We start from the raw sequence: 22,505 nt of genomic DNA on the forward strand, positions 1-22,505 counted from the left end.
ACACACTCTTCTGTTCATCCACACACTCCTCTGTTCATCCACTCTCTCCTCTGTTCATCCACACTCTCCTCTGTTCATCCACACACTCTTCTGTTCATCCACTCACTCCTCTGTTCATCCACACACTCTTCTGTTCATCCACACACTCCTCTGTTCATCCACTCACTCCTCTGTTCATCCACACACTCTTCTGTTCATCCACACACTCTTCTGTTCATCCACACACTCCTCTGTTCATCCACTCACTCCTCTGTTCATCCACACTCTCCTCTGTTCATCCACACTCTCCTCTGTTCATCCACACACTCTTCTGTTCATCCACACTCTCCTCTGTTCATCCACACACTCTTCTGTTCATCCACACACTCCTCTGTTCATCCACACTCTCCTCTGTTCATCCACACACTCCTCTGTTCATCCACACACTCCTCTGTTCATCCACACACTCTTCTGTTCATCCACACACTCCTCTGTTCATCCACACACTCCTCTGTTCATCCACACACTCCTCTGTTCATCCACACACTCCTCTGTTCATCCACTCACTCCTCTGTTCATCCACACACTCTTCTGTTCATCCACTCACTCCTCTGTTCATCCACACTCTCCTCTGTTCATCCACACACTCCTCTGTTCATCCACACACTCCTCTGTTCATCCACACTCCTCTGTTCATCCACTCACTCCTCTGTTCATCCACACACTCTTCTGTTCATCCACACACTCTTCTGTTCATCCACACTCTCCTCTGTTCATCCACACACTCTTCTGTTCATCCACTCACTCCTCTGTTCATCCACACACTCTTCTGTTCATCCACTCACTCCTCTGTTCATCCACACACTCCTCTGTTCATCCACTCACTCCTCTGTTCATCCACACACTCCTCTGTTCATCCACACTCTCCTCTGTTCATCCACACACTCTTCTGTTCATCCACACACTCTTCTGTTCATCCACACACTCTTCTGTTCATCCACTCACTCCTCTGTTCATCCACACACTCCTCTGTTCATCCACACTCTCCTCTGTTCATCCACACACTCTTCTGTTCATCCACACTCTCTTCTGTTCATCCACACACTCTTCTGTTCATCCACTCACTCCTCTGTTCATCCACACACTCCTCTGTTCATCCACTCACTCCTCTGTTCATCCACACACTCCTCTGTTCATCCACACTCTCCTCTGTTCATCCACACACTCTTCTGTTCATCCACACACTCTTCTGTTCATCCACACTCTCCTCTGTTCATCCACACACTCCTCTGTTCATCCACTCACTCCTCTGTTCATCCACACACTCTTCTGTTCATCCACACACTCCTCTGTTCATCCACTCACTCCTCTGTTCATCCACACTCTCCTCTGTTCATCCACACACTCTTCTGTTCATCCACACACTCTTCTGTTCATCCACACACTCCTCTGTTCATCCACTCACTCCTCTGTTCATCCACACTCTCCTCTGTTCATCCACACACTCTTCTGTTCATCCACACACTCCTCTGTTCATCCACACACTCCTCTGTTCATCCACACTCTCCTCTGTTCATCCACACACTCTTCTGTTCATCCACACACTCTTCTGTTCATCCACACACTCCTCTGTTCATCCACTCACTCCTCTGTTCATCCACACTCTCCTCTGTTCATCCACACACTCCTCTGTTCATCCACACACTCCTCTGTTCATCCACACACTCCTCTGTTCATCCACACACTCCTCTGTTCATCCACACACTCTTCTGTTCATCCACACACTCTTCTGTTCATCCACACACTCCTCTGTTCATCCACACACTCCTCTGTTCATCCACACACTCTTCTGTTCATCCACACACTCCTCTGTTCATCCACACACTCCTCTGTTCATCCACACACTCTTCTGTTCATCCACACACTCCTCTGTTCATCCACACACTCTTCTGTTCATCCACACACTCCTCTGTTCATCCACTCTCTCCTCTGTTCATCCACACACTCCTCTGTTCATCCACACACTCTTCTGTTCATCCACACACTCTTCTGTTCATCCACACACTCCTCTGTTCATCCACTCTCTCCTCTGTTCATCCACTCACTCCTCTGTTCATCCACACACTCCTCTGTTCATCCACACACTCCTCTGTTCATCCACTCTCTCCTCTGTTCATCCACACACTCCTCTGTTCATCCACACACTCCTCTGTTCATCCACACTCTCCTCTGTTCATCCACACTCCTCTGTTCATCCACACACTCTTCTGTTCATCCACACACTCCTCTGTTCATCCACACACTCCTCTGTTCATCCACACACTCCTCTGTTCATCCACACACTCCTCTGTTCATCCACACTCTCCTCTGTTCATCCACACTCCTCTGTTCATCCACACACTCCTCTGTTCATCCACACACTCCTCTGTTCATCCACACACTCTTCTGTTCATCCACACACTCCTCTGTTCATCCACACACTCCTCTGTTCATCCACACACTCCTCTGTTCATCCACTCACTCCTCTGTTCATCCACACTCTCCTCTGTTCATCCACACACTCCTCTGTTCATCCACACACTCCTCTGTTCATCCACACTCCTCTGTTCATCCACTCACTCCTCTGTTCATCCACACACTCTTCTGTTCATCCACACACTCTTCTGTTCATCCACACTCTCCTCTGTTCATCCACACACTCTTCTGTTCATCCACTCACTCCTCTGTTCATCCACACACTCTTCTGTTCATCCACTCACTCCTCTGTTCATCCACACACTCCTCTGTTCATCCACTCACTCCTCTGTTCATCCACACACTCCTCTGTTCATCCACACTCTCCTCTGTTCATCCACACACTCTTCTGTTCATCCACACACTCCTCTGTTCATCCACTCACTCCTCTGTTCATCCACACTCTCCTCTGTTCATCCACACACTCTTCTGTTCATCCACACACTCCTCTGTTCATCCACACACTCCTCTGTTCATCCACACACTCCTCTGTTCATCCACACACTCCTCTGTTCATCCACACACTCTTCTGTTCATCCACACACTCCTCTGTTCATCCACACACTCCTCTGTTCATCCACACACTCTTCTGTTCATCCACACACTCCTCTGTTCATCCACACACTCCTCTGTTCATCCACTCACTCCTCTGTTCATCCACACACTCCTCTGTTCATCCACACTCTCCTCTGTTCATCCACACACTCTTCTGTTCATCCACWCACTCCTCTGTTCATCCACACTCTCCTCTGTTCATCCACACACTCTTCTGTTCATCCACACACTCTTCTGTTCATCCACACACTCCTCTGTTCATCCACTCACTCCTCTGTTCATCCACACACTCCTCTGTTCATCCACACTCTCCTCTGTTCATCCACACACTCTTCTGTTCATCCACACACTCCTCTGTTCATCCACACTCTCCTCTGTTCATCCACACACTCCTCTGTTCATCCACACTCTCCTCTGTTCATCCACACACTCTTCTGTTCATCCACACACTCCTCTGTTCATCCACACTCTCCTCTGTTCATCCACACACTCTTCTGTTCATCCACACTCTCCTCTGTTCATCCACACACTCTTCTGTTCATCCACACACTCTTCTGTTCATCCACACACTCCTCTGTTCATCCACWCACTCCTCTGTTCATCCACACACTCCTCTGTTCATCCACACTCTCCTCTGTTCATCCACACACTCCTCTGTTCATCCACACTCTCCTCTGTTCATCCACACACTCTTCTGTTCATCCACACACTCTTCTGTTCATCCWCACACTCCTCTGTTCATCCACTCACTCCTCTGTTCATCCACACWCTCCTCTGTTCATCCACACTCTCCTCTGTTCATCCACACACTCTTCTGTTCATCCACACTCTCCTCTGTTCATCCACACACTCCTCTGTTCATCCACACACTCCTCTGTTCATCCACACACTCCTCTGTTCATCCACACACTCCTCTGTTCATCCACACACTCCTCTGTTCATCCACACACTCTTCTGTTCATCCACACACTCCTCTGTTCATCCACACACTCCTCTGTTCATCCACACACTCTTCTGTTCATCCACACACTCCTCTGTTCATCCACACACTCCTCTGTTCATCCACACACTCYTCTGTTCATCCACACACTCTTCTGTTCATCCACACACTCCTCTGTTCATCCACACACTCTTCTGTTCATCCACACACTCCTCTGTTCATCCACWCTCTCCTCTGTTCATCCACACACTCCTCTGTTCATCCACACACTCTTCTGTTCATCCACACACTCCTCTGTTCATCCACACACTCCTCTGTTCATCCACACACTCCTCTGTTCATCCACACACTCCTCTGTTCATCCACACACTCCTCTGTTCATCCACACACTCCTCTGTTCATCCACACTCCTCTGTTCATCCACACACTCCTCTGTTCATCCACACACTCCTCTGTTCATCCACACTCCTCTGTTCATCCACTCACTCCTCTGTTCATCCACACACTCTTCTGTTCATCCACACACTCCTCTGTTCATCCACACACTCCTCTGTTCATCCACACACTCTTCTGTTCATCCACACACTCYTCTGTTCATCCACTCACTCCTCTGTTCATCCACACWCTCCTCTGTTCATCCACACACTCTTCTGTTCATCCACACACTCCTCTGTTCATCCACACACTCCTCTGTTCATCCACACACTCCTCTGTTCATCCACACACTCCTCTGTTCATCCACACACTCTTCTGTTCATCCACACACTCCTCTGTTCATCCACACACTCCTCTGTTCATCCACACACTCTTCTGTTCATCCACACACTCCTCTGTTCATCCACACACTCCTCTGTTCATCCACTCACTCCTCTGTTCATCCACACACTCCTCTGTTCATCCACACTCTCCTCTGTTCATCCACACACTCTTCTGTTCATCCACTCACTCCTCTGTTCATCCACACTCTCCTCTGTTCATCCACACACTCTTCTGTTCATCCACACACTCTTCTGTTCATCCACACACTCCTCTGTTCATCCACTCACTCCTCTGTTCATCCACACTCTCCTCTGTTCATCCACACACTCTTCTGTTCATCCACACACTCTTCTGTTCATCCACACACTCCTCTGTTCATCCACWCACTCCTCTGTTCATCCACACTCTCCTCTGTTCATCCACACTCTCCTCTGTTCATCCACACACTCTTCTGTTCATCCACACTCTCCTCTGTTCATCCACACACTCTTCTGTTCATCCACACACTCCTCTGTTCATCCACACACTCCTCTGTTCATCCACACTCTCCTCTGTTCATCCACACACTCTTCTGTTCATCCACACACTCTTCTGTTCATCCACACACTCCTCTGTTCATCCACTCACTCCTCTGTTCATCCACACACTCCTCTGTTCATCCACACTCTCCTCTGTTCATCCACACACTCTTCTGTTCATCCACACACTCTTCTGTTCATCCACACACTCTTCTGTTCATCCACTCACTCCTCTGTTCATCCACACACTCTTCTGTTCATCCACTCACTCTTCTGTTCATCCACACACTCCTCTGTTCATCCACWCACTCCTCTGTTCATCCACACTCTCCTCTGTTCATCCACACTCTCCTCTGTTCATCCACACACTCTTCTGTTCATCCACACTCTCCTCTGTTCATCCACACACTCCTCTGTTCATCCACACACTCCTCTGTTCATCCACACACTCCTCTGTTCATCCACACACTCCTCTGTTCATCCACACACTCCTCTGTTCATCCACACACTCTTCTGTTCATCCACACACTCCTCTGTTCATCCACACACTCCTCTGTTCATCCACACACTCTTCTGTTCATCCACACACTCCTCTGTTCATCCACACACTCCTCTGTTCATCCACACACTCTTCTGTTCATCCACACACTCTTCTGTTCATCCACACACTCCTCTGTTCATCCACTCWCTCCTCTGTTCATCCACACACTCCTCTGTTCATCCACACACTCTTCTGTTCATCCACACACTCCTCTGTTCATCCACACACTCCTCTGTTCATCCACACACTCCTCTGTTCATCCACACACTCCTCTGTTCATCCACACACTCCTCTGTTCATCCACACTCCTCTGTTCATCCACACACTCTTCTGTTCATCCACACACTCCTCTGTTCATCCACACACTCCTCTGTTCATCCACACACTCCTCTGTTCATCCACACACTCCTCTGTTCATCCACACACTCCTCTGTTCATCCACTCACTCCTCTGTTCATCCACACACTCCTCTGTTCATCCACWCACTCCTCTGTTCATCCACACACTCCTCTGTTCATCCACACACTCCTCTGTTCATCCACACTCTCCTCTGTTCATCCACACACTCTTCTGTTCATCCACACACTCTTCTGTTCATCCACACACTCCTCTGTTCATCCACTCACTCCTCTGTTCATCCACACTCTCCTCTGTTCATCCACACACTCTTCTGTTCATCCACACACTCCTCTGTTCATCCACACACTCTTCTGTTCATCCACACACTCCTCTGTTCATCCACACACTCTTCTGTTCATCCACACACTCCTCTGTTCATCCACACACTCTTCTGTTCATCCACACACTCCTCTGTTCATCCACACACTCTTCTGTTCATCCACACTCTCCTCTGTTCATCCACACACTCTTCTGTTCATCCACACACTCCTCTGTTCATCCACACACTCTTCTGTTCATCCACACTCTCCTCTGTTCATCCACACACTCTTCTGTTCATCCACACTCTCCTCTGTTCATCCACACACTCTTCTGTTCATCCACACACTCCTCTGTTCATCCACACACTCCTCTGTTCATCCACACACTCCTCTGTTCATCCACACACTCCTCTGTTCATCCACACACTCCTCTGTTCATCCACTCTCTCCTCTGTTCATCCACACACTCCTCTGTTCATCCACTCACTCCTCTGTTCATCCACACACTCCTCTGTTCATCCACACACTCCTCTGTTCATCCACACTCCTCTGTTCATCCACTCTCTCCTCTGTTCATCCACACACTCCTCTGTTCATCCACTCTCTCCTCTGTTCATCCACACACTCCTCTGTTCATCCACACTCCTCTGTTCATCCACACTCCTCTGTTCATCCACTCTCTCCTCTGTTCATCCACACACTCCTCTGTTCATCCACACACTCCTCTGTTCATCCACACACTCYTCTGTTCATCCACACACTCCTCTGTTCATCCACTCACTCCTCTGTTCATCCACTCACTCCTCTGTTCATCCACACACTCCTCTGTTCATCCACACACTCCTCTGTTCATCCACTCACTCCTCTGTTCATCCACACACTCCTCTGTTCATCCACACACTCCTCTGTTCATCCACACACTCCTCTGTTCATCCACACACTCCTCTGTTCATCCACACACTCCTCTGTTCATCCACACACTCCTCTGTTCATCCACACTCCTCTGTTCATCCACTCACTCCTCTGTTCATCCACACACTCTTCTGTTCATCCACACACTCCTCTGTTCATCCACACACTCCTCTGTTCATCCACACACTCCTCTGTTCATCCACACACTCCTCTGTTCATCCACACACTCCTCTGTTCATCCACACACTCCTCTGTTCATCCACACACTCCTCTGTTCATCCACACACTCCTCTGTTCATCCACACACTCYTCTGTTCATCCACACACTCTTCTGTTCATCCACTCTCTCCTCTGTTCATCCACACACTCCTCTGTTCATCCACTCACTCCTCTRTTCATCCACACACTCCTCTGTTCATCCACACTCTCCTCTGTTCATCCACACTCCTCTGTTCATCCACTCTCTCCTCTGTTCATCCACACACTCCTCTGTTCATCCACTCTCTCCTCTATTCATCCACACACTCCTCTGTTCATCCACACTCTCCTCTGTTCATCCACACTCCTCTGTTCATCCACTCTCTCCTCTGTTCATCCACACACTCCTCTGTTCATCCACTCTCTCCTCTGTTCATCCACTCTCTCCTCTGTTCATCCACACACTCCTCTGTTCATCCACTCTCTCCTCTGTTCATCCACACACTCCTCTGTTCATCCACTCTCTCCTCTGTTCATCCACACACTCCTCTGTTCATCCACACTCTCCTCTGTTCATCCACACTCCTCTGTTCATCCACTCTCTCCTCTGTTCATCCACACACTCCTCTGTTCATCCACACTCCTCTGTTCATCCACACTCCTCTGTTCATCCACTCTCTCCTCTGTTCATCCACACACTCCTCTGTTCATCCACACACTCCTCTGTTCATCCACACACTCTTCTGTTCATCCACACACTCCTCTGTTCATCCACTCACTCCTCTGTTCATCCACTCACTCCTCTGTTCATCCACACACTCCTCTGTTCATCCACACACTCCTCTGTTCATCCACTCACTCCTCTGTTCATCCACTCACTCCTCTGTTCATCCACACACTCCTCTGTTCATCCACACACTCCTCTGTTCATCCACACACTCCTCTGTTCATCCACACACTCCTCTGTTCATCCACACACTCTTCTGTTCATCCACACACTCCTCTGTTCATCCACACACTCCTCTGTTCATCCACACACTCCTCTGTTCATCCACACACTCCTCTGTTCATCCACACACTCCTCTGTTCATCCACACACTCCTCTGTTCATCCACACTCTCCTCTGTTCATCCACACACTCTTCTGTTCATCCACACACTCTTCTGTTCATCCACACACTCCTCTGTTCATCCACACACTCTTCTGTTCATCCACACACTCTTCTGTTCATCCACTCTCTCCTCTGTTCATCCACACACTCCTCTGTTCATCCACTCACTCCTCTGTTCATCCACACACTCCTCTGTTCATCCACACTCTCCTCTGTTCATCCACACTCCTCTGTTCATCCACTCTCTCCTCTGTTCATCCACACACTCCTCTGTTCATCCACTCTCTCCTCTGTTCATCCACACACTCCTCTGTTCATCCACACTCCTCTGTTCATCCACACTCCTCTGTTCATCCACTCTCTCCTCTGTTCATCCACACACTCCTCTGTTCATCCACACACTCCTCTGTTCATCCACACACTCTTCTGTTCATCCACACACTCCTCTGTTCATCCACACACTCCTCTGTTCATCCACACACTCCTCTGTTCATCCACACACTCCTCTGTTCATCCACTCACTCCTCTGTTCATCCACACACTCCTCTGTTCATCCACACACTCCTCTGTTCATCCACACACTCCTCTGTTCATCCACACACTCCTCTGTTCATCCACACACTCCTCTGTTCATCCACACACTCCTCTGTTCATCCACTCATCTTCTCTGTTCATCCACTCATCTTCTCTGTGTTCATCTGCAGGTCTTGACTATATTCTCGGCCTCTAACTACTATGATGTGGGCAGTAACAGAGGAGCCTACATCCGCCTGGGGCCCGACCTCGTCCCGCACTTCAAACAGTTCCAGGCCAGCAGATCCACACGAGAGCTCACACTGCGGCAGAGGTCAACACACACACACACACACACACACACACACACACACACACACTCACACACACAACTAAAATTTGTACATTCTTTTTATGAATGTGGCAGATTTTGCAAGTGTGTAAAATGGGATGCTCTGTGTGTGTGTGTGTGTGTGTGTGTGTGTGTGTGTGTGTGTAGTGTGGGAAGAACAGAACGTTCTGCATTACAGGCTTTGAAGATGCAACTGTTTGCACACAAATCTGCCCTGATCCGAGAGTTTCAGGAGTACGACCCAGAGCGCGCAGGTGATCATCTTCATCATCATCATCTTCACATTAGTGGAGGAGCTCTCACGTCAACCTCACCTGAGCAGCTTTAGCAGAAGCTGCAGGATGTGTAGAGGCTGTAGTCATGCGCGTGTAGTACAGTGTGTGTGTGTGTGTGTGTGTGTGTGTGCAGGGCTGGTCTCTCTGGAGCACTGGGCTGTGGTGGTGGAGAAGGTCCTGCAGCTCAGTTTGCCCTGGAGAGTTCTGCGCTCTCAGCTGGTGTCCAGCAGCACTCAGGATGGGTTACTCCACTACCAGGACTGGGTCAACCAGCTGTCCGTCCTGCAACCCAACACTGAGGTGAGCAAACACACACACACACCACTCAGACGAGCGGTAACTATAGCTCATCTACACGAGTGACTCGACCGCTCTTCCTGTCAGATCGCCAACACCAGTCTGCTGGAGACGCTCTACAAACACCACTCCAACCTGGAGAGCATCTTCAGGATGATCGACACGGACCACTCAGGTGATCAGACCGGCGGGTGTAGACAGACGTGTGTTATAGACGCAGCAGTGTGTGTACAGGATCTAGAGTCTGATCGTGTGTGCAGGTCTGATCTCCCTGGAGGAGTTCCATCAGACGTGGAGGCTGCTGAGCGCTCACCTGCAGACGGACATCAGCGACGCCGCCATCGCAGAGCTGGCCCACAGCATCGACTTCAACAAGGACGGCAGCATCGACATCAACGAGTTCATGGAGGCCTTCAGGCTGGTGGAGCACTCTAGAGCTGAGAGGACAGCGGAGTGACACACACACACACACAGGCACGCACACACACACACACGCACACACAGACACACGCACACACACACACACACGCACGCACACACACACAGCTGGACTGAACACTACACAGATGATCTGTTCTACTTACACTCTAGCACAGATGAGGTTTTCTGCAGTGCACACACACACACACACACACACATTAATCAAAGACGTGTGAATGACAGATGAGTTTTATTAAAGTCAGTAAAACACTCCAGCTGATCAACACCACTGTAAAAATAAACAATCCTGATCATTCATGTCTGACTGCAGGTGTTTGTGTGTGTGTGTGTGTGTGTGTGTGTGTGTGTGTGGTCAGCTCAGTTTGCTGCTGCGTGTGTGAACACTGTCGTGGAGTCCGTCTTCAATAGTCTTGATGTCGTCCAGATCATCTTTGATGACGCTGATCAGGTGACTCAAACCCTCCTGCTGATGCTTCAGGTGCTGCAAACACACACACACACACACACATTTATCAGATGCATAGCGCATTCACACACACACTGACACTCATTTCACAAGTTCACTCACACACACACACACACACACACACACACACACACACACACACATGCGCACACACGCACGCACACACACACACACACACATGCGCACGCACGCACACACACACGCACGCACGCACACACACACACAGCTCTTGCCTGTCGGATCTCTCTCAGCAGGTCTGCGTCCACTCGGTATCGCTCCTCTGCTCGCACCGCTCCAAAATGATTCTGCATCCTAATCTGAGACATGAGTTCATTCAGTCGTCCCTGAAACACACACACACACACACACACACACACACACACACACACACTTGTATAAGAGGCTGTGTCGTCTTAATGAGATGTATTTAGAGCTGTAATGATCCTGTAGACACAATAAGAGTACAGCGAGAGAGAAGCTGACCGGCTGCAGACGTCTCAGCAGGCTACACATGCAGTGATGCATCCCAAACTACAGGTCTCCGTGTGTGTGTGTGTGTGTGTGTGTGTGTGTGTGTGTGTGAGAATGAGCTGGCTCAGCCCGGGTCATCTCCTGATCACTTCACTCAGGGTTTACAGTAACGTCGGCTACTTCTGTAAATCAGTCAGGGCTTTGCTAATATCAGTGTCTGCATCACGCCTCTGTCATTCATATAGCATATACGTATACACACCCGTACACCAACTACTCTCCACCGGTGGGCCGCGGTCCACTAATGGGCCTCAGCGGTCCTGCAGGCGGGCTGCGAGAGCTTCAAATGAACTTATCGCACTGTAATTATTTCCCGTTTAGTGTTTGTGCAATAAGAGCCTGACTGTAAAATCCACCTGAGCGTGCCGGCACTTCCAAATATTCCTGCAGCTCAATGAGTTATTGGGGGAAATATTAAATACAACTTTAATAAACAGGGAAATTAAATATCAACAGAAGCATTACACACCATATAGAACAGTGGTAGTTTGCTTGTGTTTCATTTGGAAAAGGTCTATCTTGGTTGAATTTACTGTATTATTGCTCTGTTCCTAAAGATCTTATATATATATATATTAACTATTATTGACTATAAAGTGTTCATCATTATTAAGACGTTTAGTGAATTGAAATGGCATCAGATTAGGCCGGGTGAATGTTCACATTACCTTGATTAAGCTTGAACTGAAGCCTGAGAGTTCCCCTGCCTCAGACCCGGCCGGTGTCCCCGCATGAGCTGCAGAGGAACCGAGTCTGAATCTGCCATCAATAAACCTTCACTAGCCAACAACCAGAGTCTCCCTCTGCAGTGAGCGTCTGACAGCCAGAGTACACACTACAGTGGACACCGCTTTATGTGTGTGTGTGTGTGTGTGTGTGTGTGTGTGTGTGTGTGTGTGTGTGTGTGTGTGTGTGTGTGTGTGTTCACAGCTTTTGCTGCTCATTCGGTTCACTGGCGACATCGTGTGGACAAACTGTGCAGTGCAACCATTTCAAAAATGTGTGTGTGAGTGTTTGTGAGTGTGTGTGTGTGTGTGTTTGTGTGTGTGAGTGTTTGTGAGTGTGTGTGTGTGATCTGAATGCAGTGCTGATGGAGGAAATCCCCTCATGCACACACCTTGAACTGTGTGGGTGCGTTGAGCTCTGATTGGATGGTCTCCAGCTGCACCCGCAGGTGCTCCTCATCCAGCTGCACGGCGTAACCACTCTTCCTCTGCACCTCCTGCCGGATCAACACCTGCAGCGCACACACACACACACACAGAGAGAGAGAGAGGGTGAAGCCTGGTTTATTCTCGATGTGTGCGCTAGTTCTCTTGACTGTGACGTCGTCGCTGTGTTTGCGGAGGTTGGCCTCGGGTGTGTGACGTGATGTCGGTGTGTGGAGCGCGGGGTTATTTTCAGACTGCAGTGAACAGTTCGAGCAGCGGCGTGTTTGATTTGAGTTGAATATGAAACACTCTGAAGTGTTAGTGTGTAACAGAACGCCTGTACACACACCTGTATAATCCCTGATCAGACAGAACCTGAGCATCAGTCGTTCTTGGCCAGAGACTGCAGCAGCCGTGAGAGAGGAGGAAGATGTTGATAAATGTTTATTAAACTTGAGGGATGTTAAAGCCGAAAGAGGCCATGGCAGAAGCGGAGAGCAGATCCGCCATTACTGAATGTGTTCATCCTCCAGTCACAGGCTACACTGATGTGCACGAGACAGTTTACAAGCTAAATCTGTTCAATAGCTACAAAACTGTCATGAAGGAGCAGATGATGCACTGACGACTGGAGATGAACATCTGAGCCGGTCCGGCTACACTACACTGATGTCTGATTCCCCCCGCTTCACTGGTGATCATGGCCAGGAGTGTTGGACTAGTGTTGCCTATTCAGCAGAAGTAGAGCACAGAAACTAGCCAGACAGTCTGTGTGTGTGTGTGTGTGTGTGTGTGTGTGTGGTACCTGCAGCACTCTGTGTGAGAGGTCCATCAGTTTGCGTTTGTACTGTGTGATCTTGGCGGCGGTGGTGGCCTGATTCCTCTGCAGCTCACTGATGTCTGTGGAGATGATCTGAACACACACACACACGTAATGAAACACACACACACACATCAGTGGTAAAACACACACACACACACACTCTCACTCTCTGTCTTACGTCCACTCGTGTCTGGTGCTGTTTGGTCATCTGCTCCTGGATCTTCAGCCGGCGCAGCAGCTCACGGAAGCCCACCATCGGCACCGGAATCAGCCTGAAGAGGAGGAAGAGGAAGAGGATGAAGATCAGAGCAGCAGCATCAGGCATGAGTGAGTGAATCAGCACACACTTCTCTGGGTCTGGATTGTCCACTTTAGCCTGTTCCCAGATGATGGGGTCCACACCTGCGCGCGCACACACACACACACACACACACACACACACACAGTTAGCTGTCTGTTATTCATCAGCAATGTGCATCACAAGTGTGTGTGGCTGTGCTGGAGTCAGTGTGTGTGTGTACCTGCGGGGGGGTTCTGCAGCAGTTGTTTGAGCTGTGCTGGGCTCAGGGCGGTGCGGCTGACGGTCATGATCACGCTCAGCTGCTGCAGTTGTGTTTTGATGTTCACCTGCTCCAGGAAGTTGTAGAGCGTCGACGCCGGCACACGCTTAGAGGAGCCGTTCGGGGAGCGCTCCACCACATAGATGATCACCTCCGTCCTGCACGTGCACACACACACACACACACACAGATGAACAGCGCTCTACAGTACAGTGTGTCAGGGTTCAGAGGTCAGGCAGTGCAGTATGGGGGCTGTAGGGTCAGTGTGAGGCTCTACTGTACTCCTGCTCTCAGGCTCAGCAGAGCTAGCTGATGCTTGTATGAGCTCTAGATGAGATGACTGTAAGGCTCTGCTGCTCCAGCGTCCTCTATTAATAAGCTTCAGTCAGTGAAGCTGCAGCAGACATGTCCTCATCCCCGCGTGTTCTCCTGCTGCACCGGCTGCTGTTCAGTCCAGTATTGATCATCAGATATTGCTGCTTCCCTATAAATCTGTGAATAACCCAGCTCCTGTTCATCTGACCCAGCTTCTGTCTCGCTACAGCCCAACCCGCTCTTCAAGAGCTCTACACTCAGGGCTTCTGAAGAGCAGAGTCCACTAAAGGAGGTCGAGTCTTCTCCTTTATGGCTGACAGACCTGCTGTAGCACACACTCCTCCTGTCCTCATGCAGCAGACACTGTGTCAGAAACTCCCCACTGCTTCACATGTGTGTGTGTGTGTGTGTGTGTGTGTGTGTGTGTGTGTGTGTGTGTGTGTGTGTGTGTGTGTGTGTGTGTGTGTGTCTTTCTATACCTGCTGTCTTCATCCCTGCTCTTCACTTTCATCTGCGATACACTTTAATATGAGTCTGTGTGTGTGTGTGTTACTCACTGGTCGTCCGGCAGCGCGCGCACCCCCTCCACATTGACGGAAAGTGTGTGTGCTCCTCCCAGTAGTTTGTGCAGAGACTCGACCAGCTGCTGCTGCTGCAGACGCACATCTGCCTCACGCTTCCCCAGAGCCAGAGCCAGCAGACCGTCCTCATCACGCACATCTGGAACACAGCTGTAGCCCACCGCCTGCACACACACACACACACACACACACACACACACACACACACACACACAGAGATGAGCACAGAGGGACTACAGAAACACCCTGAAATAATACACACAACACCTTGAATCTGCAGAGGTGTGTGTGTGTGTGTGTGTGTGTGTGTGTGTGTGTGTGTGTGTGCGTGCACCTTGAATCTGCAGAATGGGTTCTCCTGGCTGAACTCTACAGGCGGTGTGGTGCTGCAGTAGTATCCTCTGCCGATCCCCCAGAATGCCTGCAGTTGGTTCCAGCGCGCCAGGATGGAGTCTCGCTCGTCACTGAGGACCGCCGGCGCTGAGAGAGCGCTCGCTGTGTTGAAGAGCTGACTGCACGGGGGCGGAGCCTGCTGGCCGAACACACCACCTGGGTACACACACACACACACACACACACACTTGGTCCACATGTGCTCAGATGTGCATCAGAAGTCGAGTGTCAGTTGTCCTGAAATGAGCTGCAGAGTGCAGAGTGACTGAGCTGACTGCAGCACACGCTGACCTCTGACCTCTGCAGTCGCTCAGTTCAGGAGTCATGTAGCTCAGGGCTTCTCAGCCGCTTCTCTTCAGGGCGCTGCCGTCTCTGATCAGTTTTTGAAGGCCGGTCTGTCTGACATGTGCACTAAAATGTGTGTGAAATGCTTATTTAAACACACACACACACACACACACAGAGTAAACTCTACATGTGCTGAAGCGTGAGGATGTGCTGGTGTTTGAGTCTGATATTGGATGTTATTGTGAGATGTCTGACAGTATCAGTGAGCAGCTCCGCCAGCGCGTCTGAAGCTCATCTGCAGGATTATTCCAGTCAGAAACACACTGAGCCTCGCTGGACCCTCCTGTACGGCCGCTCTTCCCTCAAAGCCGTGTTTCCACTATCGCGCCTAAAGCGAGTGAGCCAGGGCCCGTCGCGTTTCCACTGTCACTTCCGGGGCCTAATCGGGCCAAAGCGGGGCTTTCTTGGGGCCAGCGGCCGGCCTTTTCAGCCCGCCGAATACCTTGGGCCAAAGAGGGCCAGCCGGGGCTTCAGGGCGGAGTGAAAGGAGAGGCGGGCAGTTTTCTGATCGCACATGAGTACATGCGCCAAACACACAAACCAATAAGGGAAAGAAAACATCGTGGATGCTTATTGAAAACATTTAAGTGTCTTTTCTTTGCTGCGTCCTCCTCGATGTTTCAATAATGCAGAATAATCTTTAGAGCAGCGATGGTCAACCCTGTTCCTGGAGATCTGCCTTCCTGCAGAATTCAGTCCCAACCCTAATCAAACACACCTGAACCAATTAATAGTCCCTGAAGCAGCACTTGATCATTACAAACCGCTGTGTTTGCTCAGGGCTACAACTGAAATGTGCAGGAAGGCAGATCTCCAGGAACAGGGTTGGTGACCGCTGCTTAAACACACAGCAGACTGTAAAGGTTTTCCAGAGTTATTGTCAAGTTTATAAGGTGTGTTTGTGCGTGTTTAGATGTGTGTGTGTGTGTGTGTGTGTGTGTGTGTGTGTGTGTGTGTGTGTGTGAGACTAAGGGAAAGAGCGCTCCCTTCACAGCTCTGTTGATGCCGCGAGCAGCTTTTTCCTTTAATATTTTTCTTCTTTATTTATTTTGGAGATAATACACTATATGAACACAACAGAAACACATGAAACTCTACAAATTTGATGTCCACTTTTGTAGGCTCAAAACAATAGTGTCATATCTAGATAAAATAGCCGAAGCTGTATTGAAATAATGTAAAGAATTACAAATATCAGATATAATAAAATCACATTAAATAAATAAACCAATAGAAAACTAACAAAAGCTAGAACAATTAGGCCCTATATCAAACTGTTAAAGCCATAAACTTCATTTTACAAAAGCCTCTCTGAAAAAAGATTTGATATTTTCTAAACACAATACTCACCGGTGAAGGTTTTAAATATTATGTATAAAGTATTTGGAGACGATGATATTAATCAAATCCTGCACACAGAGCATTATCAGGGCGAGTGAACGCAGAAATAGGCGCCTTTTCTTCTGTCTGCAGCTGCGCAGCACTTTACAGACGCATCGGGGAAAACTGCAAACACAACATGTGTTCTGTGTCCTCAAACAAGTGTGTGTGTGTGTTTATATGACGTGGAGAAATTACAAAAGGAAAATTAAATACATAAAGAGCTTTATTAGTGCACAGCTGCTGAGCGCAACGCAATACAGGCTGTATTTTATTACGTGCTGCTCTTATGTGCTGAACACTTTCCTTTACTTCAGATATAATAATCAACATCTTTAAATAAAGCGAATCCCCTATTAACTGTCATAAAGCCTACAGGGAAAATCATGTTTCAGTTCTCTCCGGAGCGTTTGGGCTGAATGTTGGACAGATTCTGTCTAGAGGATGTTATCCAACACATTTTATATCGAGTTATTAGTGGAGAATTTGATATATGTGGTGTTATATTATGGATGTGTGCGCTCCCTGCGCTGGGTCCCTCCGTTAGTGGCGAGACCACTGGATTTCGATGCCAACAGCCGGTCGATGAGTAAATGACTATGATGAATGAGAACACAGGTCTGTGTGTATAGACGTATAATGTGCTGCTGTACAGTAACGGGTCGTTTGTGTGTTTGGGTTGTCTTTATTTTAATGCTCTCCTGATGATGATGATGTGGTGGGCTTTATCTGCCTGATTCCCGCTGAAGTGGGCGGGTTGTGTGACGTTTTAATTCGGGGGATGTTTTGGGGGCGGGGTTTGCGTGACGCGCTGCGAGCTAGTGAAAGAGCAGAATGAGCAGAGCGGCGTGCGCTAGCGCCATCATGAGGCCCATCCTGCAGCCAGTTCTGAAGTAACCAATCAGAGAGCAGGATTGAGCACATGACTGACATCATCTAATGCAGCGAGAAATACAGAGTAATATGGAGATCTCTCTCACGGCCCGCCGGCCGACACTCCTGCTTCAACAGACTCCTCTGCTGGACTGTCATTCACTCCAGCTCCATGTGCTTTATGCAGAATATCAGCTGTTTCCACTGCTCTGTGTGTGTGTGTGTGTGTGTGTGTGTGTGTGTGTGTGTGTGGCTCTGACTTCACCTTGCTGTGTGTTCTGCAGCGCACCGAAGCCTCCAAAGCCCAGAGCTCCTCCACCCAGAGCCCCAGTGAAGCCTGAAGCCGGAGCCGGAGCGCTGGAGAAGCCGAAGCCCTTACTCTGGGTGTTGAAGAGACTCGAACCTGCAGGCGGAGAGGAGACGCGCTCAGAGACAAGCACACACACAAACACACACACACACACGCATGCGCACACACAAGCATACACACACACACACACACACACACACATATGCATGCATGCGCACACACAAGCATACACACACACGCATGCGCACACATACACACACAGTGTCCCATTTCAGATACACACACCACACCCTAACACTGTGTGTGTTAGAGACGTGTGTGAGGTGTGTGTAGTAACTCTGCAGTGTGTGTGCACGGGACGCAGCATCTCTCCTCTCTCTCTCTCTGTATGTGTGTGTGTGTGTGTGCGCCTGTACCTGTGTTAGCCGGTGTGGAGAAACTGAAGCTTGACCCAGTGCCGGCGGAGGTGGTGGTGGAGCCGAACCCGCCAAACGCTCCTGCTGGAGACAAACACACACCACAGATGAAAAACACACACTCACACACACGCACACGCACACAACAGAGACGAAAAAAACACACAAGATGAAAACACACACACACACACACACACACACACACCGGAGATGAAAAACACACTCACACACACACTCACGCACACGCACACAACAGAGACGAAAAAAACACACAAGATGAAAACACACACACACACACACACACACCGGAGATGAAAAACACACTCACACACACACTCACGCACACAACAGAGACGAAAAAAACACACAAGATGAAAACACACACACACACCGGAGATGATGAGCACTAACTGTTGATGACATGATCAGAGTGGCACCAACACACACACACACACTACGTCTGTCTGTCTGTCACTCTCTCTCTCTCTCTCACACACACACAGGGATGGAGGCGTGGCGTGATCTGATCATGCGTGACCTTTGACCTCTCGGAGCTCATCTACCTGCTCCCCCGAGGCCGCTGCCGAAACTGAACACCGGGGCCGCAGGGCCCAAACCGAACCCGCCGAAACTAACAGCAGCGGCAGAGGGGGCGGGGCCAGGGCCCGCACTGCAGACCAGGGGCCCGAATCCTGACCACAGCGGCCCCAGGAGAAACACACACACACAAACAGGAGAGAGTCAGTGTGTTAGAGACAGCGCGCACACACACACACACACACACACACACACACAGGAGAGAGAGAGTCAGTGTGTTAGAGACAGCGCACACACACACAGGAGAGTGTGTTAAAGACAGCGCATGCACACACGCACACACACACACACACACACACACACACACAGGAGAGAGTTTGTTAGATACAGCACACACGCACACACGTGAACGCAAGCAAACACATGCTCGCACGCACGCGCACACACACGAGAGAGAGTGGGTTAGTGACAGCATATGCACGTATGCGCACACACGTGCTCGCTCACAAACACACACACACACAGAAGAGAGTCAGTCAGTGTGTTAGAGACAGCACACACACACACACTCACCCGTGCCACCAGTGCCGAAGCCGAAGCCTGTGGAAGCTGATGTGGTGGTCGGCGCTCCAAAGCCGGTTCCGGTCAGACCTGTAACCATGGCAACAGCATGTTAGCAGCGCGTGCGTGTGTGTGTGTGTGCACGCGCAGTGAAACATTACTGATGATGAGGATGAAGGCTGTGTGCTATACTGCATTAGAGGACTGTATAGGGGCGATGCTGTCTGTGATGGAGAGGAAGGGAATCCTGCTGTTATTATAGTTAATTATAACTGTTTTCATGCCTGAACATAACGAAACCACAGAACAGACCCGCAGTGAAGAGCAAGCGGCGCCCCCTGGTGGATCAGCAGTCTGGGTTGTGTATAGGGAGGATCGGCTCTGATGTTTGTTGCCAGCCTCCAGAGAAACAGCTTTACAGGATGATATCGGGACAGAACCGTCACATACAGGAGAACGGCGGGAGGAAGAGCAGCAGGGTTGACGGTGTGGTCTGCTGACGGCAGCTGAACTGCAGCACATCTCTCTAACCACAGTGACCCCGTCATCATTACAGCATACAACTCACTCTGACTGAACTGTGACAGGTCAATATAACCAACAACCAGCAGAACCCTGACCACACACACACACACACACACACACACACCACTCAGATGCAGAGTGCAGATGACGAGAGCAGAGTGTGTGTGTGTGTGTGTGTGTGTGTGTGTGTGTGTGTGTGCTGAGGAGGGAACTGGGGGAGCGCTGCTGTTATGTGTAATGGAGGTCAGCTAGTGAGTGCTGTGCAGGTAAACCTCGATCCTCCGACCTCTAGAGGTGCTCTAGCGACAGACACTAGAGGCCATGGTGTTTCGCCTCCTTGTAAGGCCTGGTTTATACTTCTGCAGCAAGTGAGCGGCGTGACCCACGGCGCATGTAACGCGTGTAGCTGTGCTTATACTGCTGTTGCTAGCTCTGTTGGTCTGCATTAACACTTCTGAAGCACTAGTGGGCAGTGAGGTGTAAATGTTCCTCTGTGTCGAGTTTCTTCGCTGCTGTTTTGCTATCCTGAACACTTCCTGGATGTACAAGTGGCTCAAACTCGCTCATTTTGAGGCAGGAACCGGCGGACGTGCAGCAACTGTAACCATGAGGGAAACACAGAACAAAACTCTCCATCCGGAGCTCCTTCACTTGTAAACATTCGCGCGGCTCTCGGTCCCGCCCAGACTCGTCAGCGATACCAAGCCGACCAATCACAGAGCTTGCGCTACGCGTTGTTGTGACGTGTAGTTACATTTTTTGAGAGGTGCACGTCAGCGACGCCGATGGCCACGGCGAATGGCTATTGGTCAGCGGCGTAGCATACGCCACCGTTTGCCGCAGAAGTATAAATCAGCCTTAACATGCGAAAGGTCGCCGGTTTGATCCCAGCTCAGTGCAGGTTGGGTGGTGTGGGACCGGCGGGGTGACACATGCAGACCTTCACCCCAACACAACCCCTGACAGAGCTCACTAGCAGACTCTACAGTGAACTCCTGCTACCAGCCAATACTGCAGAGCACAGCAGCGGTACTGGAGTGTTACTGGAGTGTGTAGTGTGTACTGGAGTGTGTAGTGTGTACTGTAGTGTATACTGGAGTGTGTAGTGTATACTGGAGTGTGTAGTGTGTACTGTAGTGTATACTGGAGTGTGTAGTGTATACTGGAGTGTGTAGTGTGTACTGTAGTGTATACTGGAGTGTGTAGTGTATACTGGAGTGTGTAGTGTGTACTGTAGTGTATACTTGAGTGTGTAGTGTGTACTGTAGTGTATACTGGAGTGTGTAGTGTATACTTGAGTGTGTAGTGTGTACTGTAGTGTATACTGGAGTGTGTAGTGTATACTGGAGTGTGTAGTGTGTACTGTAGTGTATACTGGAGTGTGTAGTGTATACTTGAGTGTGTAGTGTGTACTGTAGTGTATACTGGAGTGTGTAGTGTATACTGGAGTGTGTAGTGTGTACTGTAGTGTATACTGGAGTGAAGAGTATCAAAAAACGTCACTGATCACAAATTGAACATATTAAACTAGCTTTACCTCACAGGCCCGGGAGAGAGGGAGAGTGTGTGTGTGTGTGTGTGTGTGTTTACCGAAGCCCGTGGCGCTGCTGGCGGTGGTTGTGGTTGAGGCGCCGAAACCAAACGGAGTGGATGAAGATGACTTAAATGAGAAGCCCGGAGCGCCTTCATCATCATCACCATCACACACACACACACACACAGTTATGAACGCACAACAGCAGCCGCACAGTAATGAAAACACACACACACACACACACAGAGCAGATGAGATGAGCGCCAGTGGTTTACAGCACAGTGGTATCAGGTTTACAGCAGTATCAGCGCTCCTGCAGCGCCGTCATCATGTTTAATGTTCATTATTAATAGTTTTAGATTAATTTTACTCACTCGCGCTGCCCGACGCGCCGCCGAAGTTGAACGCCATGCTTCCGGTCCTGAGCGAAACGGTCCGCCCGGAAACAAAAGCTGTGAACAAGAGGTTCCTACCGGTAGCGTCGCGTCACACACTCCTCCGGCGTAGCGCGCGAAAACATTGATATAGATTAAAGTGAAACTGGAGCTCATCAGCAGAACAGCGCCGCTCAAATGTTCAACTGTGCTTTTGCACTCAGAGTCCGCCATGTTGGGACATTAAACCTGGCCGTTATTCA

General features: G+C 49.6%; 2 protein-coding genes across 30 annotated transcripts in view; one reads left to right on the top strand and one right to left on the bottom strand.

Moving 5' to 3' along the window:
• ppef2b (protein phosphatase with EF-hand domain 2b) overlaps positions 1-10,861 on the top strand; it is a 33,027-nt gene extending 22,166 nt beyond the window's left edge. For all 15 annotated transcript variants that reach the window (XM_073935576.1, XM_073935581.1, XM_073935577.1 and 12 more), the window contains 5 exons: positions 9,391-9,533; positions 9,699-9,805; positions 9,960-10,126; positions 10,211-10,298; positions 10,384-10,861. In XM_073935576.1, coding sequence (XP_073791677.1) covers positions 9,391-9,533; positions 9,699-9,805; positions 9,960-10,126; positions 10,211-10,298; positions 10,384-10,580 — 702 coding nt within the window. In that variant the 3' untranslated portion in view covers positions 10,581-10,861. The remainder of the gene's footprint in view (positions 1-9,390; positions 9,534-9,698; positions 9,806-9,959; positions 10,127-10,210; positions 10,299-10,383) is intronic.
• nup54 (nucleoporin 54) lies at positions 10,777-22,294 on the bottom strand. 15 transcript variants are annotated; one of them, XM_073934321.1, is made up of 15 exons: positions 22,243-22,290; positions 21,925-22,017; positions 19,831-19,899; positions 19,275-19,403; positions 18,712-18,792; positions 18,251-18,388; positions 15,326-15,540; positions 14,968-15,155; positions 14,057-14,253; positions 13,883-13,937; positions 13,714-13,807; positions 13,518-13,625; positions 12,679-12,798; positions 11,264-11,374; positions 10,777-11,045 (listed from the first exon to the last, which is right to left on the bottom strand). In XM_073934321.1, exons 1-15 carry the CDS (start codon positions 22,277-22,279, stop codon positions 10,917-10,919), a joined length of 1,764 nt encoding a protein of 587 aa, XP_073790422.1. In that variant the 5' UTR covers positions 22,280-22,290; the 3' UTR covers positions 10,777-10,916. The 15 variants fall into 15 exon arrangements, with proteins under 15 accessions (XP_073790422.1, XP_021324435.1, XP_021324434.1 ...); XM_021468760.3 differs by having other exon boundaries at positions 18,712-18,795; XM_021468759.3 differs by having other exon boundaries at positions 19,822-19,899.
• Between the last annotated feature and the right edge of the window lie 211 nt (positions 22,295-22,505).

This window comes from Danio rerio, chromosome 21 (genome assembly GCF_049306965.1).
Source record: "Danio rerio strain Tuebingen ecotype United States chromosome 21, GRCz12tu, whole genome shotgun sequence".
Taxonomy (NCBI): domain Eukaryota; kingdom Metazoa; phylum Chordata; class Actinopteri; order Cypriniformes; family Danionidae; genus Danio; species Danio rerio.

Excerpts from the sequence above, each read along its gene's own strand:
- nup54 (XM_021468758.3), bottom strand. The coding sequence starts at position 22,279 with ATGGCGTTCAACTTCGGCGGCGCGTCGGGCAGCGCGA. Across the intron at positions 22,018-22,242 it reads CGGCGCGTCGGGCAGCGCGA|GCGCTCCGGGCTTCTCATTT; the intron begins GTGAGTAAAATT and ends ATGATGATGAAG. Across the intron at positions 13,626-13,713 it reads AGCACCAGACACGAGTGGAC|ATCATCTCCACAGACATCAG; the intron begins GTAAGACAGAGA and ends GTGTGTGTTCAG.